Consider the following 15,091-nt stretch of genomic DNA (forward strand, 5'->3'; position numbering starts at 1 on the left):
CAGGGGCCACTATGGGGCCACTATGAGGCATAATACTGTGTGCAGGGGCCACTATGGGACATAATACTGTGTGCAGGAGCCACTATGGGGGATAATACTGTGTGCAGGAGCCACTATGGGACATAATACTGTGTGCAGGGGCCACTATGGGACATAATACTGTGTGGAGGGGCCACTATGGGACATAATACTGTGTGCAGGGGCCACTATGGGACATAATACTGTGTGCAGGGGCCACTATGGGACATAATACTGTGTGCAGGGGCCACTATGGGGGATAATACTGTGTGGAGGGGCCACTATGGGGGATAATACTGTGTGCAGGAGCCACTATGGGGGATAATACTGTGTGGAGGGGCCACTATGGGACATAATACTGTGTGCAGGGGCCACTATGGGACATAATACTGTGTGCAGGGGGCACTATGGGACATAATACTGTGTGCAGGGGCCACTATGGGACATAATACTGTGTGCAGGGGCCACTATGGGACATAATACTGTGTGCAGGGGCCACTATGGGGCATAATACTGTGAGCAGGGGCCACTATGGGACATAATACTGTGTGCAGGGGCCACTATGGGACATAATGCTGTGTGCAGGGGCCACTATGGGACATAATGCTGTGTGCAGGGGCCACTATGGGACATAATACTGTGTGCAGGGGCCACTATGGGGGATAATACTGTGCAGGGGCCACTATGGGGGATAATACTGTGTGCAGGGGCCACTATGGGGGATAATACTGTGTGCAGGAGCCACTATGGGACATAATACTGTGTACAGGGGCCACTATGGGACATAATACTGTGTGCAGGGGCCACTATGGGACATAATACTGTGTGCAGGGGCCACTATGGGACATAATACTGTGTGCAGGGGGCACTATGGGACATAATACTGTGTGCAGGGGCCACTATGGGACATAATACTGTGTGCAGGGGCCACTATGGGACATAATACTGTGTGCAGGGGGCACTATGGGACATAATACTGTGAGCAGGGGCCACTATGGGACATAATACTGTGTGCAGGAGCCACTATGGGGGATAATACTGTGTGGAGGGGCCACTATGGGACATAATACTGTGTGCAGGGGCCACTATGGGACATAATACTGTGTGCAGGGGCCACTATGGGGGATAATACTGTGTGGAGGGGCCACTATGGGGGATAATACTGTGTGCAGGAGCCACTATGGGGGATAATACTGTGTGGAGGGGCCACTATGGGACATAATACTGTGTGCAGGGGCCACTATGGGACATAATACTGTGTGCAGGGGCCACTATGGGACATAATACTGTGTGCAGGGGCCACTATGGGACATAATACTGTGTGCAGGGGCCACTATGGGACATAATACTGTGTGCAGGGGCCACTATGGGGCATAATACTGTGAGCAGGGGCCACTATGGGACATAATACTGTGTGCAGGGGCCACTATGGGACATAATGCTGTGTGCAGGGGCCACTATGGGACATAATGCTGTGTGCAGGGGCCACTATGGGACATAATACTGTGTGCAGGGGCCACTATGGGGGATAATACTGTGCAGGGGCCACTATGGGGGATAATACTGTGTGCAGGGGCCACTATGGGGGATAATACTGTGTGCAGGAGCCACTATGGGACATAATACTGTGTACAGGGGCCACTATGGGACATAATACTGTGTGCAGGGGCCACTATGGGACATAATACTGTGTGCAGGGGCCACTATGGGACATAATACTGTGTGCAGGGGGCACTATGGGACATAATACTGTGTGCAGGGGCCACTATGGGACATAATACTGTGTGCAGGGGCCACTATGGGACATAATACTGTGTGCAGGGGCCACTATGGGGCATAATACTGTGAGCAGGGGCCACTATGGGACATAATACTGTGTGCAGGGGCCACTATGGGACATAATACTGTGTGCAGGGGCCACTATGGGGGATAATACTGTGCAGGGGCCACTATGGGGGATAATACTGTGTGCAGGGGCCACTATGGGACATAATACTGTGTGCAGGGGCCACTATGAGGCATAATACTGTGTGCAGGGGCCACTATGGGGGATAATACTGTGTGCAGGGGCCACTATGAGGCATAATACTGTGTGCAGGGGCCACTATGGGACATAATACTGTGTGCAGGGGCCACTATGGGGGATAATACTGTGTGCAGGGGCCACTATGGGGCATCAGAGATTACATAATATGGTAACAGTCAGCCCGAGCAATGACGTGGAGTAAAAGCAATGTGATCTGCAGGCACAGGCAGGGGGAGGTGTGCACTGTTTACATGCTCAGAGTAACAGCCTCCCATTATTGGCTGCAATCCAGAAGCCACAGCCAAACTCTCATAGCAGTGCAAATCGGAAACAAGAAGGAAGAGGCTCGTAGTAAACATGTGAGGGTTACAGGAGGGGTTACTGGATCTGGAGCTGCAGGAAAAACACTGAGGAACGGGGAACTATAGGGACAAGGTTTGGTAGGCAATGCGAATAGTGGTAAGTTATAAGAGCTGAGCTATGTATCTGGTGCCTTATACCTTGGTGCTTGTTTGCACTGCAGCGGAGGAACCATATGGTCTCCATACCTACAATATAGCAGAGTTTACCAGCTGAATCCCTATCAATATGTCTTTGGAGTGCGGGAGGTAAAGGACACAAAGTCAGGGAGAACATAGAAGCGCAATGCACATGTTGTTCTTGGCCGTCGCCCTATAGATGCCATACTGTACTGTAACACTATTGATGGAGACTGTAACCTCTTCACCTGTGTTATTGGGTTTGTAGATGGTGGTGTTACGTTTGCTGGTCTCGTGGCAGAGACGTCAGGGGTGGTCACTGGTCCCACCTGGGTCATGTTTTAGGATGTGCAAATATTTCTTTGTTTACCTATGGACAGTTTTTAAGATGTTGGTTAGAGATGAGCAAACTGGTGCCGAGTGAATTTTTCATGAATGTATAATAAGTGGTGACCCAAGGGCGGTGTAACAACATAACAATCTGTTGCTACAAGTCTCCTGGGCATCCATGATGTTGGTGTGCCCCATGTGACTGCCAAGGCCCAATCAACCAGAAGAGGACGCCGGAGAACCACCAGACACTACAAGGGTCCCCTGGGGTGTGTAGAGACCTGGAATATAATAATAGAACTTCCGATTCTTGACAATCTTGCCCCGGAATCTAAGTGGATAGTCAAATTTTTGTTGTATCAAATCTCAGGAGATTCCCCTTTCAGTAGTGATGATAAAGTGGCACATCTGGAATCTGTAGAATCATCTCTATAAAGTTCTGGGATTAGGTTTATCACTACCTTACTGCTGACAGACTCCCTTTTAGAATTGCATTTTTTTTTTTTTTGCAGGGTTTTTTCAGTGCCTTTCATTGCACATTTCTCTCCCTATTAAATATATAGGCAAAGCGATTCCGCAGCTAAGATTAACATGCTGCATTGTAGTATTTGCAGCTCTCTTGCAGGATTTTTTTTTCTGCTGCGTATCTGCACCAAAATGTGAAGGTTCACACTAACGTTGCATCTCCATTGTTGCAAGCCACCGTGGACCCGAGCGATGGAGAGGTGGACCACTAAAATGGCAGTTCCATGGGATCTGTTGAGTTGAAACTAACCAATGATGGAGACTCGAGCCCAGATATAAAGGAGCTTCTGCCTACGTGTGTGTTTGTGTATCTGTCACTCTGCATTTTATCCCTTTGTACATCTCTGCTGCATTCTATATCTCTACAAACTAATAGTAAAGTAAAATACAACAAAAAATTCTCCAATTAACTCTTCATTAAAATCTAATAGCAGTAAAGCTACTTAATAACAATACGGAACAATTACACCTCTCCGCCATGATGCTTCCCTTTCTTGACCTCGCCCTACACAATGGTTCCCTATGATCTAATAGGCTAAACAAATTTCTTGCTGCCAAAGTGACAAAACATGCAAATTGTTGAGACGTCTTCACTCAGGTTTACGGTATAAGAAGACTATTCTGTAAGGTGGGAGCAGATCTGATCTGTCACAATGTGGAGGACGTACATCCTTCTGAGCCTCGCCCTGAGGAGTCTTCTCTACGGAGCCAAAGCCGAGCTGTAAGTTCTAGAAGGACGTAAGACATTTACTAACCAACCAAGACAACTTATAGAACGTACAAGTAACCGTAACCCAATGGATGAAGCAACCCATACTGCAATTATTTTTGACAATTTCTTCCTTATTTTTTCTCTCCCTCTTTAGTGATACTCTTTCATCGGGAAATGAAGATATCGATTCCAGGTACTGGGGCTGGTTTTGATTTGGTTTTTAGTTGCAACATAAATGTGTTGTAAAAATTTATATAAAAAATTCCAGCATTATAAAGATGGCTGACAAAGGGGGTAAAGTGGTTTACATGAAGAGTGGGATGGATGTGTCTTCTATAGGGAGTTGGACAGGGATCCTACGGAATGGAAGGAGTTAATGTAGGATTCGTTCCGGCTTCTAAATTGCAACATTTAATTAAGTTTCCGACCATTGCAGTTTTTCATGGCTTGCCACACAACCAAGTTTTCCCTCCACCCCTGCGCCCAATTATTGCCGGGTCAGTGAATGGAAGACTGCGCCCGGGTGGACAATTTGTAGCAGCCTCTTGTGCAAAGAATCCCCGGATGTATCAAAGATTCCAAACGTTCAATGGTTTTCCTTGGGGTTCTGCGCACTTGTGCTGTGATGTTAATGCACTATATTCTTGTATACCCCATGAGCACGCTGTGGTGGCTTCATCCCATCATCTCTATCGTTACGGTACATATTGGGGTTTGAGCGGTGATTTGTGTGGACCTGAATTTGTTGTGTTTCCTGCTGAAATGTATAGATATCTATAAACCCATAGTGTGTGGTCGTAGTGGAGCTAAATCCTGAAATATTTTATAGTTATAATCCCTCTAATAGTGGGTTGTACTGAGACATTATTTATCTATGTATGGTGAAGGGGTTTTTTTTGGCCCCAAATCGATTTTTCTTACTGAGGACACCCGGACACCCATACAGATCAGCTGTTCTGGCAGCCTCTGGGCAATGGAAGAAGCTGCCTAAAGAGCTATACTGTGCGGGATCCAAGTATGGGACCCCGACAAATCACATACCGATAACCTGAGTATCACAAGAGTGTTTCCGGAGCTCCACCAATGTTATTAGAACTATATGTATGACAATATCTATTGGATTATTGTCGGCCATCTCTGATTATAAATATTTAGCTGTGGTTTCCCTGCGTAGATTTGGGTGGTTTAGTTATTGTAGCCTGATCGTGCTGAGCCTATGGCAGGGTATGGGTTGAAAAAAAACTAGAAAGGTCCTTAGTTCACACGGAGTTTTTTGGTCAGGATTTTGAGGCCGTATCTGCCTCAAAATCCTGACCAAAAAGACGGCTCCCATTGAAATCAATGGGAGCCGCTCAGGTGTTTTTTCCAGGAGCTGTTTCTTCCGGCTCCTGGAAAAAAGAAGCGAGGTGCTTATTCTCCAAGTCGAGTCACCTCGCGATTCGGCCTGAAGACACTCTCTCCTCCGGACTTGGCCCTAATCCAGAGCAGAGCGCGCGGCTGGAGGCCGGTGCAGTGCACTGGCTTTCAGTTTCGGCTACCCGGTTTTTGGTCTGGAACCTGAGGCGGCCTCCTATGTGTGAATTTACCCTAATGCTCTAAGGCTGAACCCAAGGGAGTTAAAATACGCAGAGAAGTGAGTGTGAAAGAAAGACACAGGAGAGAGTTGTAGTAGGAGAGATATTCAGTCGCTGTTCACACTGTGCCTATGGTTTGACATGGTCTCAGCTTGGTGTGACATGGTTTGGCTCAGGTTGTGTTGCTTATTCTGTGACGTGTACTGGTTAGTGGTGTCATCTTGGCTGGTGCAGATTATCACATGGTCGTTGCTCCAGGTGGTTCCTCGGAGGTAGAGCCTAGAGTTCTGCTGTGGGAAAAGTTGCAAGTTGCTCCTTTGCATTGCAACCCCTTGACATCAGGGGATGACTAGGTTACCTATGGCAGGAAGGGGCATGTTATTTAAGTGCCCGTTCCTGCCCTTGGAAAGGAGATGGAGATTGTATAGCTGCTCAGAGGCCAACACTTGTACTGTTCAACTTGAGGTGAGAAGGCTCATGACCACCCCTGGCTCAATAGATGGTTCCTAGAAGTGGAGCACCAACTAGACTCTGCATAGCAAGGATGCAGGTCCTAATAGGCAGGTGTCATATGAGCTGATTCCAATTTTCTCAATTCTTATTGTCTACATCAGTAAAAATAACAACCTGTGTCAGTAAGTCACTAAGACAAATGTGATGACAATATATTCTCTACTCTGTGTTCCAAGCAAAGAGCCAAAATTCCGTTACATCATGACCGTCTCAACCATGCTCCAAGGTGGGAAGGCAGGACATGTCTGCATCTTCATTGACTGTCAAGAGTCCGTCCATCTGCAGGTTACATTGGAGTTGAAGGACCAGCGCAACGTTTCTATATTCAACAATCCAATCGACTCAAAGTTCTTTGGATGCAAAGAATTTTTAGTAAGTGATATCGTAGGAGGTGGTGATCGAAGAAAGTCTTATTAAAGAGGTTTTATAAAAGTAGTAAAAATGCATTAAACTCCCCCCCCCAAAAAAAAAAAACAACAGGGACATATTTGTACAGGGGCTGTGCATGGTATTTCATCTCAACAATACCAAGCATAGCCCATATACAAGTATGAGACTTGAGATGAAAGCAGACACTTCATTGACCACTTCATTGCCCTAGACCACCAGGGGTTTAACGGGATTTTCCAATTACAATGTGGCCTCCATTATGTCTTCTCAGGTCCCCGCAGTGGACCATCATGAGGCTTACGTGACCTTTTCAGCTGTTGGAGAAACGGTAAAGAAAACGGAACGGAACGAGGTTAAGGTTGCCCGTGCGCCAGAAGCTTGCATTGACCAAATGGAAAAGACAGCCTATAGACCAGGAGACACAGGTAAGTGAGATGTCTCTGCCCTGGTTGGATGAATTCTGGCCAATATTTGAAGTCTTACCCTTCATTCCCAAAGTATTATTTTTGGCAATTTTTTCATAACCTCCAACATGATGGAACTGCAAAATTCTACAACTGAGGATGCTATGACTTGGTCCCCGTCCAGTTGTAGTGTCTGGGCCAGATAAAGGGCAGTATAGTTGCCCATAGTGGCTCTTTGAGGATGCTATGACTTGGTCCCAGTCCAGTTGTAGTGTCCGGACCAGATGAAGGGCAGTATAGTTGCCCATAGTGGCTCTTTGAGGATGCTATGACTTGGTCCCCGTCCAGTTGTAGTGTCTGGGCCAGATAAAGGGCAGTATAGTTGCCCATAGTGGCTCTTTGAGGATGCTATGACTTGGTCCCAGTCCAGTTGTAGTGTCCGGACCAGATGAAGGGCAGTATAGTGGCACATAATGACTTATAGCCCTACAGGAGGCTAGCCTTGTAGGGGAAAGATTTTCCTTAGCCCCATCGGTGTCAGGGTCAGCCCAGATGGCTCCACTTCTCACCATTGTATTTTGGCTGAGCTATTCTCTCCCAACACCCTCACTATTGTACGGCCATATGGTGCTGTACACATCATTCTTATATCTTCTTACCTAGCTTACAGTATGTGGCGCCACATTGAGTGTCCTCTCACATGTCACCGTGCCTTGAATCTACATTTTGCACAATACATATACTATACATGCAATACATCACATTTTTCTATATTTTCCTTGCAGTCAGATGTCGGTTGTATTGTCTGAACAGCGACTTGAAGCCCATTAAGCAAAAAGTAAGTGAAATGTCTTCAATGTTGGTCCTGTTTACCCCATAAAATAGCCTGGAATATATAAAATGTGAAAATGTTGAAGTGCATTTCTGTATTGGCCAGTTGGCAGATGTATGTGACCGATACAAGAATATCTAATATATAAGATATAATTTATTACGCCTAATTAGAATAATCTTTGATATGAATTAGACCAGAAGGTATTTTTGTGTAAGTCGTGGTGCTAATATGTGGCCCCCAGTCTAATACAATGTGACTCTTGGGCTTGAAATTGAACCTGTCGGTGCACTGGTGGTTACAAATAAGAACCCATAGAATTCTTCACATACATATCTGCATATCTTTGTATAAATCATTCACAACTTATTATTTTTTCTCTTAAATTTTGCAGTATTCCACAGTCTACTTGGAGGTAAGAAATCGATAACTGCACAGCCCTATACCCATCACAGATCTCACACCACCATCATGTTGATCGGATTGTTCATATGAATGATCTCACCATTAATATTAATGGAATTGGAGTCTGAGAGAGGTGGAGCATAACCCCCCCAACATACTCTCTTCTGTTCTCAGCGCTCCATTGCCTGCCACTGGTGTCCATTCGGTCTTGCACCGGGTCTTCGTTGCCCCCGTGACCACTGCGAGTGATGTTATTGGTTCCTTACAGTGGTCACAGCGATCATGTAGGGTTCAGGACTTCGGGAAACAAGGGCATGGCATGAGACTGAACAGACACTGGAGGTGGACAATGGAGCACAGGAGACGGGCGAGTTCCTGGACAACACCTTTAGCAATGAAAGAAGCGCAGCGAGTCTATAGAAAACTGTCTTCTGATTGACCCAAAACTGGTCAATCCAAAAATATCCAGCATGGCCGACCTTTATTCAGCAGATCTACATGGCCATTTTGACCGTGTGTACGGTTGGCTTTAGGATGGGACTCCTTGAGCTCGCTGGAGATACTGATTCTGAGACGTCATCAATCCAGTATGCGTGCGGGATCCGATTTCGTTGCATTGTAATTTTTTTATTTTTAGCTTTGAACATGCAAGATATAAATACGAAGATATTTGTGACTCATCCAAAGATCGTTCGCATCCAAATGTCAAAAGTATCAAGAATAACAGCACAGGTCTGGAAGCAGGCCCGGAAAGTGTCTTCCTACTCTGACATCCCTGCGGAGACCCCCCTGTGGGACAACCCTGGTTTACCTGACGTCCATGGGTTGCCTGACGCCCAGTCCTGGTCCCGCTATGGTGTGTCCTCCCTATCAGATTTGTACACGCAAGGTATTTTTGTCACATTTGATTGGCTCACCAATGTTCCGGAGCTGACGGATGAGACGTTCCAGGATGTTTTGGACTCTCCTCTGTAGGTTTCATCCCGTCCCGTCTTCATAAGATGGGTCGTTTGCCTGGCTCGAACTGCCTCAGGTGCCCGTGTCCCCGTGCAGATTTCTGGCATATGATGTGGAGTTGTCCGATTGTGCAGGCCTGGAGAGGGGTGGTAGATCTCCTGGCCGATGTCTTGGGCCGTCCTGTTCCGCTCTCTCCCGAGGTCTGTTTATTTGGCGTGTTGGAGGAGGAGTTGTGGCAACAGCACGTCCGTATTTTCCTTCGGGAGGGTCTATTTTATGCCAGGAAGGCCATTGCCCTCCGGTGGATGGCCCCGCAGTCTCCGTTGGTATTTCAATGGTGGAAACTGGTCAATTCAATCCTCCCATTTAATCAAATTCTATATAAGGGCAGGGGCTGCCCCCAGAAATTTACTAAGGTCTGGGGAGCGTGGTGTGCTTCCCCTGTTACCTAATACTCTGCCCCCTCCATGCGTTCGGCTGGGCGCCTTTATGCCTTGAGAAGGAGTATCTGTCGGTTTCATCCGCGGCCCTTGGGGTCTGTATACCATGTGACCACTGTTGCCGGGATGCTTTGTTCATTGTTGTATTTCCCCGTATATGTTACGGGTTTGGACTGAGGTGCGATGGCCCCGTGGCAGATCTTTGTTTGTTTATTTGAGTTTTTCTTTGTATTTTATTTTGTCATCTTCTGTGTCTGTACGTTCCTGATTGCATTATTTGTTCTGTTATATCTCCTTCAATAAAACGAGTTAAAAAAATTTTTTTTCACCCTTTCACAGTCCTAAACAATTACAACCCATAGTTCCACTTTTTTCGAATTTTTTTTTTTACATTTCAATATTTTTTTTCATACTCATTGAATTACTTCACAATACAGGGAGTGAGAGACTGTGAGAGACCGAGGGAGACTGTGAGAGACTGTAAGTGACTGTGAGAGACTGAGAGAGACTGTGAGAGACTGTGAGAGACCGAGAGAGACTGTGATATACTGTGAGAGACCGAGAGAGACTGTGATATACTGTGAGAGACTGTGATATACTGTGAGAGACCGAGGGAGACTGTGAGAGACTGAGAGAGACTGTGATATACTGTGAGAGACCGAGAGAGACTGTGATATACTGTGAGAGACTGTGATATACTGTGAGAGACCGAGGGAGACTGTGATATACTGTGAGAGACTGTGATATACTGTGAGAGACCGAGGGAGACTGTGAGAGACTGAGAGAGACTGTGATATACTGTTAGAGACCGAGAGAGACTGTGATATACTGTGAGAGACTGTGATATACTGTGAGAGACCGAGGGAGACTGTGAGAGACTGAGAGAGACTGTGATATACTGTGATATACTGTGAGAGACTGAGGGAGACTGAGAGAGACTGTGAGAGACTGAGAGAGACGGAGAGAGACTGTGAGCGACTGAGAGAGACTGTAAGAGACTGAGAGAGACTGTGATATACTGTGAGTGACTGAGAGAGACTGAGAGAATTTACCTTTTTCTTAAGCTGACTTTTATTACTGGCTTAAAGGGATCCTATTATTAAAACTTATTTTTTTTTCTGCCTACCATGTAAGAATAGCCTTAAGAAAGGCTATTCTTCTTCTACCTTTACATGTCTTCTCCGCGCTGCCCTTCGGTATATAATCTGGTTTTCGGCAGTATTCAAATGAGATGTCTAGCAGCACTGGGGGCGGACTCCAGCGTTCAAACAGCACTGGGGGCGTCCCCAATGCTGCGAGAGAACTCTCCAGCGCCGCCTCCATCTTCGTCTTCTTCCAGCGGTGGCTTCAAACTTCTAGGCCTTGGTCAGCCGACTGCACATACCTGATGGCCACAAGAAAATGGCCGCTTACAATACTGTTTTTTATGTATTTTTTTTAAATGTAGATTGTGAACCCCACATGTACATTTTTCCCTATCAGTATGTCTTTTGGAATATGGGATGGAAATCCATGCAAACACGGGGAGAACTTACAAACTCCTTGCAGATGGTTTTATGCCCTTGGCAGGATTTGAACACCAGGACTCCAGCGCTGCAAGGCTGAATTGCTAGCCACTGAGCCACCGTGTGGCCCCCGTGGCCATTTTCTTGTGACTGACGGGCATGCGCAGTCAGCTTTGCCTTAGGCCCGAGGACTAGAAGTTTGAAGACGCGTGAAAAGGACGTTCCCGAAGAAGATGGAGGCGGCACTGGAGAGTTCTCTCACAGCATTGCGGACGCCCCCAGTGCTGTTTGAGCGCTGGGACCCGCCCCCAGTGCTGCGAGAGAATTAATTTGCTTACAAACGAAAACCGGATTATATACCGAACGGCGGCCCGGAGAAGACAACTAAAGGTAGGAGAAGAATTCCTACGAGTTAGGGACAAAAAATAACTTTTAATGATAGGATCCCTTTAAATCTTTTTTAGGAACCAACCGGGGCTCGTGTTGCACAAATAGTAGACCTGCCATCAGACCACGGTGTGGTATCTGTGGAATTCCGTCTAAGTGAATATGCAGCTCTTGGATCATACAAGCTCGTATTCGAGGACAAATTTTACCCTCTTTCCACATATTTTTCAGTGGGAAGACACGGTATGTATTTATTCTACTCATTTCCTGGTTTTGGTGACTCTACTGTTCACATTTCCCGCTTCCTCCGTCTGCTACGTTTGTTCTCATGCATGAGCTATTGAGGAACTCTATGCCAGTTCCTGACAAGTCTACGACACGATGTTTCCTTTGTATCATCTGATCATTGTTTCCTCTTCTATTACAGAATTACCAAGGATTTTCTCCAAGGTCACATGTCCGATGAGAATCACAGTCTTGGAAAAATCGGCACAAATTAAAATTTCTTCCCAGTATGTAGCTTTTTTTTTTTTTTTATTACCGGGAGAAGGGTCATGTTTATTTGGAGTTCCGAAGACAATAGGACTCCACTTATAGATGGCTTTGGTTGGAGACCTGTATTCAACTCTCCATTGTCTTATAGACTCTATAACTGGAAATTTGCCATTTGGCGAACTTATTTGTACCCATTCTCTTATGTCTAATGGATGTGAATATATTGTATGGAAACAAAAACAAAAAGTTGCCCCACATGACCACTGCGAGTGATGTCATTGGTTCCTTACCAGCTAGCGCTGAGGAAGTGCTCAAGGATGGGATATCGAAATATTAGTCATAGAGATGAGTGTATTGATTCAGCATCAATTTCTAGTTTTCCCCAATTTTTTGGATTTTGGTGAATTTTAAACTTTTGTAATCTATCCTTAATGAAGTCTTTAAAATGGCAGACAGCTAGCTAACTGCTATCTCTTGCATATGAAACTGCTTTCAATGCCCAACATGAACATCTATCAGCTGGCGCTCTTAGTTTACAGCTGTCATATTGCCATAGTGCCCCATTTGGAAGTGTAATAACCAACTTTTTGGGGGGCAATCCATGCATTTACCGTGCAGTACAAATTTATTTGGTCCGTATCGAATTCGCTAAACGATTTCTGGAAATTGGCCCTAAAACTAATTTTTCGAAATTTTCCGATGTCTAGTTAGTAAAATAATCTGGCTGTTTAATTTAACTCTTTCAGGTATTCCAATGGTAAACCACTGCCGGGCACCGTCGCTGCAAAGTGCTGCAAGAGCACGGGGTATGGTCCCATTGAGGACAGAAATTTGGAAGATACTTGTGTGAACTTCACTGGACAGGTAAATGTTAGGCTCAAACTTCTTTCTGAAAATTTTGGGCCGGCTTAGAGCACATGAACAGATTATGGTACTGTATTATGGAGCCTCCGAATGTTGCCTTGGTACAGCCCAGTATTATAGACTGACTTTCACCTGCAAATATTTTTAGGGTAAGATACCACCAAATAGGACCGACTGACTACAGATAACACATATACGTCTTCTATTACAGCTGGAGTCGGGTAACTTCACCAAAATTCTGAACATGGACGCCTTTAAAATGCAGGTTTCAGACAATGGGCATAAGATCCAATGTGAATTCACAGTAAAAGAAGCTGGGACAGGTAATGGTGAACTGTACAGTGGAAGTTAGGGTTATGGGATCCTGCGGGGAGTAAAAAAATGCCTAATGCTGTAGGTATTTAGAACGGTATTTTCTCCAGGAATGGACAGCCATGGTTGTCTGACGACCTAAGAATAGACAATCTTAATAAATGACCCCAGTGGTGCAGTGAAAGTGAGTCGGACGTCACTGCGCCAGAATGCAATGTAAATTTCCATAAGAGAAATCTGGGTTGAGTTATATTAAATCCACCCCTGTCCATCCATTTTTGCAACATATGACACAACAATGACTCGTATTCAATCCACAGGGCTCGTGGATACCAGATCTTGTAAAATTTTCTTGACAAGTACGCCGGCTTATCTGCAGTTGGATGGCGCCTACAACTCCTTTTACAAACATGGTCTGGATTATGTATTTTCAGTAAGTATAAATAATCCTATAATTGGAAGATATGAATCTATCAAAGATCTATTAATAAGTCTACTCTATATGTGTCCTATACGTTGGTTTTGGATGGGTTACTTGTATTTTACATCAGTAGTATGCAAAAGTTTTACGCAACTATTGATGAGATTTACATTTCTGTATTGTTCATTCATTGACAAAGATCAACAATTAACCCTTCTGATTCTGAAAGCATTCTTACTTTGCAGCACTTTTCTTGCATATTTCACTGGGGGACACAGCACCTTGGGTATAGATCCGGCCACTAGGAGGCATACGCTAGGATAACGAAGACTGTCTGTTCCATCTACTCGGTCTAGACTCTCACAGACAGTGCACTAAGGCAGTTTTGATCCTAGTGTCGTAGAAGGCAGCCACAGCCTTTTTCCTCTTTTCTTTCCGGTGCAGGGGGTCTTCAGCGTTTATGCCACACAAGCCGTACCCCTTGCAGGCGCGGCGCTCTGTAATCGAATTCCTCGCAGGTCACCCAGTCCCCATCCTCTGCTTGCTGCATCAGCGGCTGGTTATTCCAATTACCCCACTACCGCGCGCGAGGTTCCACCCAAGGAGTGACCCTGTGGTGCTTGAAAACGAAGCACTTGCAGCCGACGTGCTCGAGATTCCAAGGTTGGACTGTCTGTCTCTGTACCTGTTCCTTCCTCTTCCTCTTCTTCCTCGGGTCCTCAAGAAGCTCAAGGTTGAGGGAGTTCCTGCCATCCTGGTAACTCCACATTGTCCTCGGCGGGCCTGGGACGCGGGTCTTATGTTTCTTCTGGCAGATGCCCCTTGGCCTCTTCCTCTACCAGTTGACCTTCTTTCTCAAGGGCCAGTGTTCCATCCCACCTTACATCGGCTGTGTTTAACAGCTTGTCTGAGGTTCTGAGGCGTCGTGGTTTTTCTGAGCCTGTCATCCAGACCATGCTTGAGGCCAGGAGACCTCAGTCGGCCAAGATTGACCATCACACTTGGAAGGCTTATGTCCGCTGATAGGGAGATAGCAATTGTCATCCTCTCTCCTTCTCTCTGGCCAGGATCTTGGCCTTCCTTTTGTCGGGCTTGGATCAGGGTCTTGGTCAAATTTCTGCCCTTTCTATTCTGTTCTTGCAGACCCTGTCTTTACGTCCTCAGGTGAAGACTTTTTTTCAGGGTGTGGCCCACTGTGTCCCTCCTTATTGGCCACCAGTAGATCCTTGGGATCTTAACCTCGTTCTTAAGGTGCTTCAGGCTCCCCCCTTTGAGCCTCTGAGGGAAATTTCTCTTTGCCTTGTTTCCTGGAAGGTTGCCTTCCTGGTGGCCATTACTTCTATTCACAGGGGCTCCGAGCTGGCTGCTCTATTTTGCTAGTCTCCTTTTTTGGTTCTTCACAAGGATAAGGTTGTCCTTCGTCCTCCACAGTTTTTTTTTTTTTGCCTAAGATGGTGTCTTGTTTTCACATCAATGAGGACATGGTCTTGCTGTCCTTTGTC

General features: G+C 45.9%; 1 protein-coding gene across 3 annotated transcripts in view; it reads left to right on the plus strand.

Annotated features, from left to right (window-relative positions):
* Window positions 1–2,289: 2,289 nt before the first annotated feature.
* Window positions 2,290–15,091, plus strand: part of LOC142219301 (alpha-2-macroglobulin-like protein 1) — a 40,866-nt gene continuing 28,064 nt past the window's right edge. The window contains exons 1-12 of one of the 3 annotated variants that reach the window (XM_075288253.1): window positions 2,290–2,503; window positions 3,913–4,099; window positions 4,245–4,283; window positions 6,354–6,549; window positions 6,839–6,992; window positions 7,757–7,809; window positions 8,198–8,218; window positions 11,575–11,740; window positions 11,925–12,009; window positions 12,739–12,856; window positions 13,068–13,179; window positions 13,489–13,601. In XM_075288253.1, coding sequence (XP_075144354.1) covers window positions 4,032–4,099; window positions 4,245–4,283; window positions 6,354–6,549; window positions 6,839–6,992; window positions 7,757–7,809; window positions 8,198–8,218; window positions 11,575–11,740; window positions 11,925–12,009; window positions 12,739–12,856; window positions 13,068–13,179; window positions 13,489–13,601 — 1,125 coding nt within the window. In that variant the 5' untranslated portion in view covers window positions 2,290–2,503; window positions 3,913–4,031. Of the gene's footprint in view, window positions 2,504–2,525; window positions 4,100–4,244; window positions 4,284–6,353; window positions 6,550–6,838; window positions 6,993–7,756; window positions 7,810–8,197; window positions 8,219–11,574; window positions 11,741–11,924; window positions 12,010–12,738; window positions 12,857–13,067; window positions 13,180–13,488; window positions 13,602–15,091 lie in introns of those variants that run through there. The other 2 variants (XM_075288254.1, XM_075288255.1) reach the window with 2 other exon arrangements.

This window comes from Leptodactylus fuscus, chromosome 10, assembly GCF_031893055.1.
Source record: "Leptodactylus fuscus isolate aLepFus1 chromosome 10, aLepFus1.hap2, whole genome shotgun sequence".
In the NCBI taxonomy this organism is placed as follows: Eukaryota; Metazoa; Chordata; class Amphibia; order Anura; family Leptodactylidae; genus Leptodactylus; species Leptodactylus fuscus.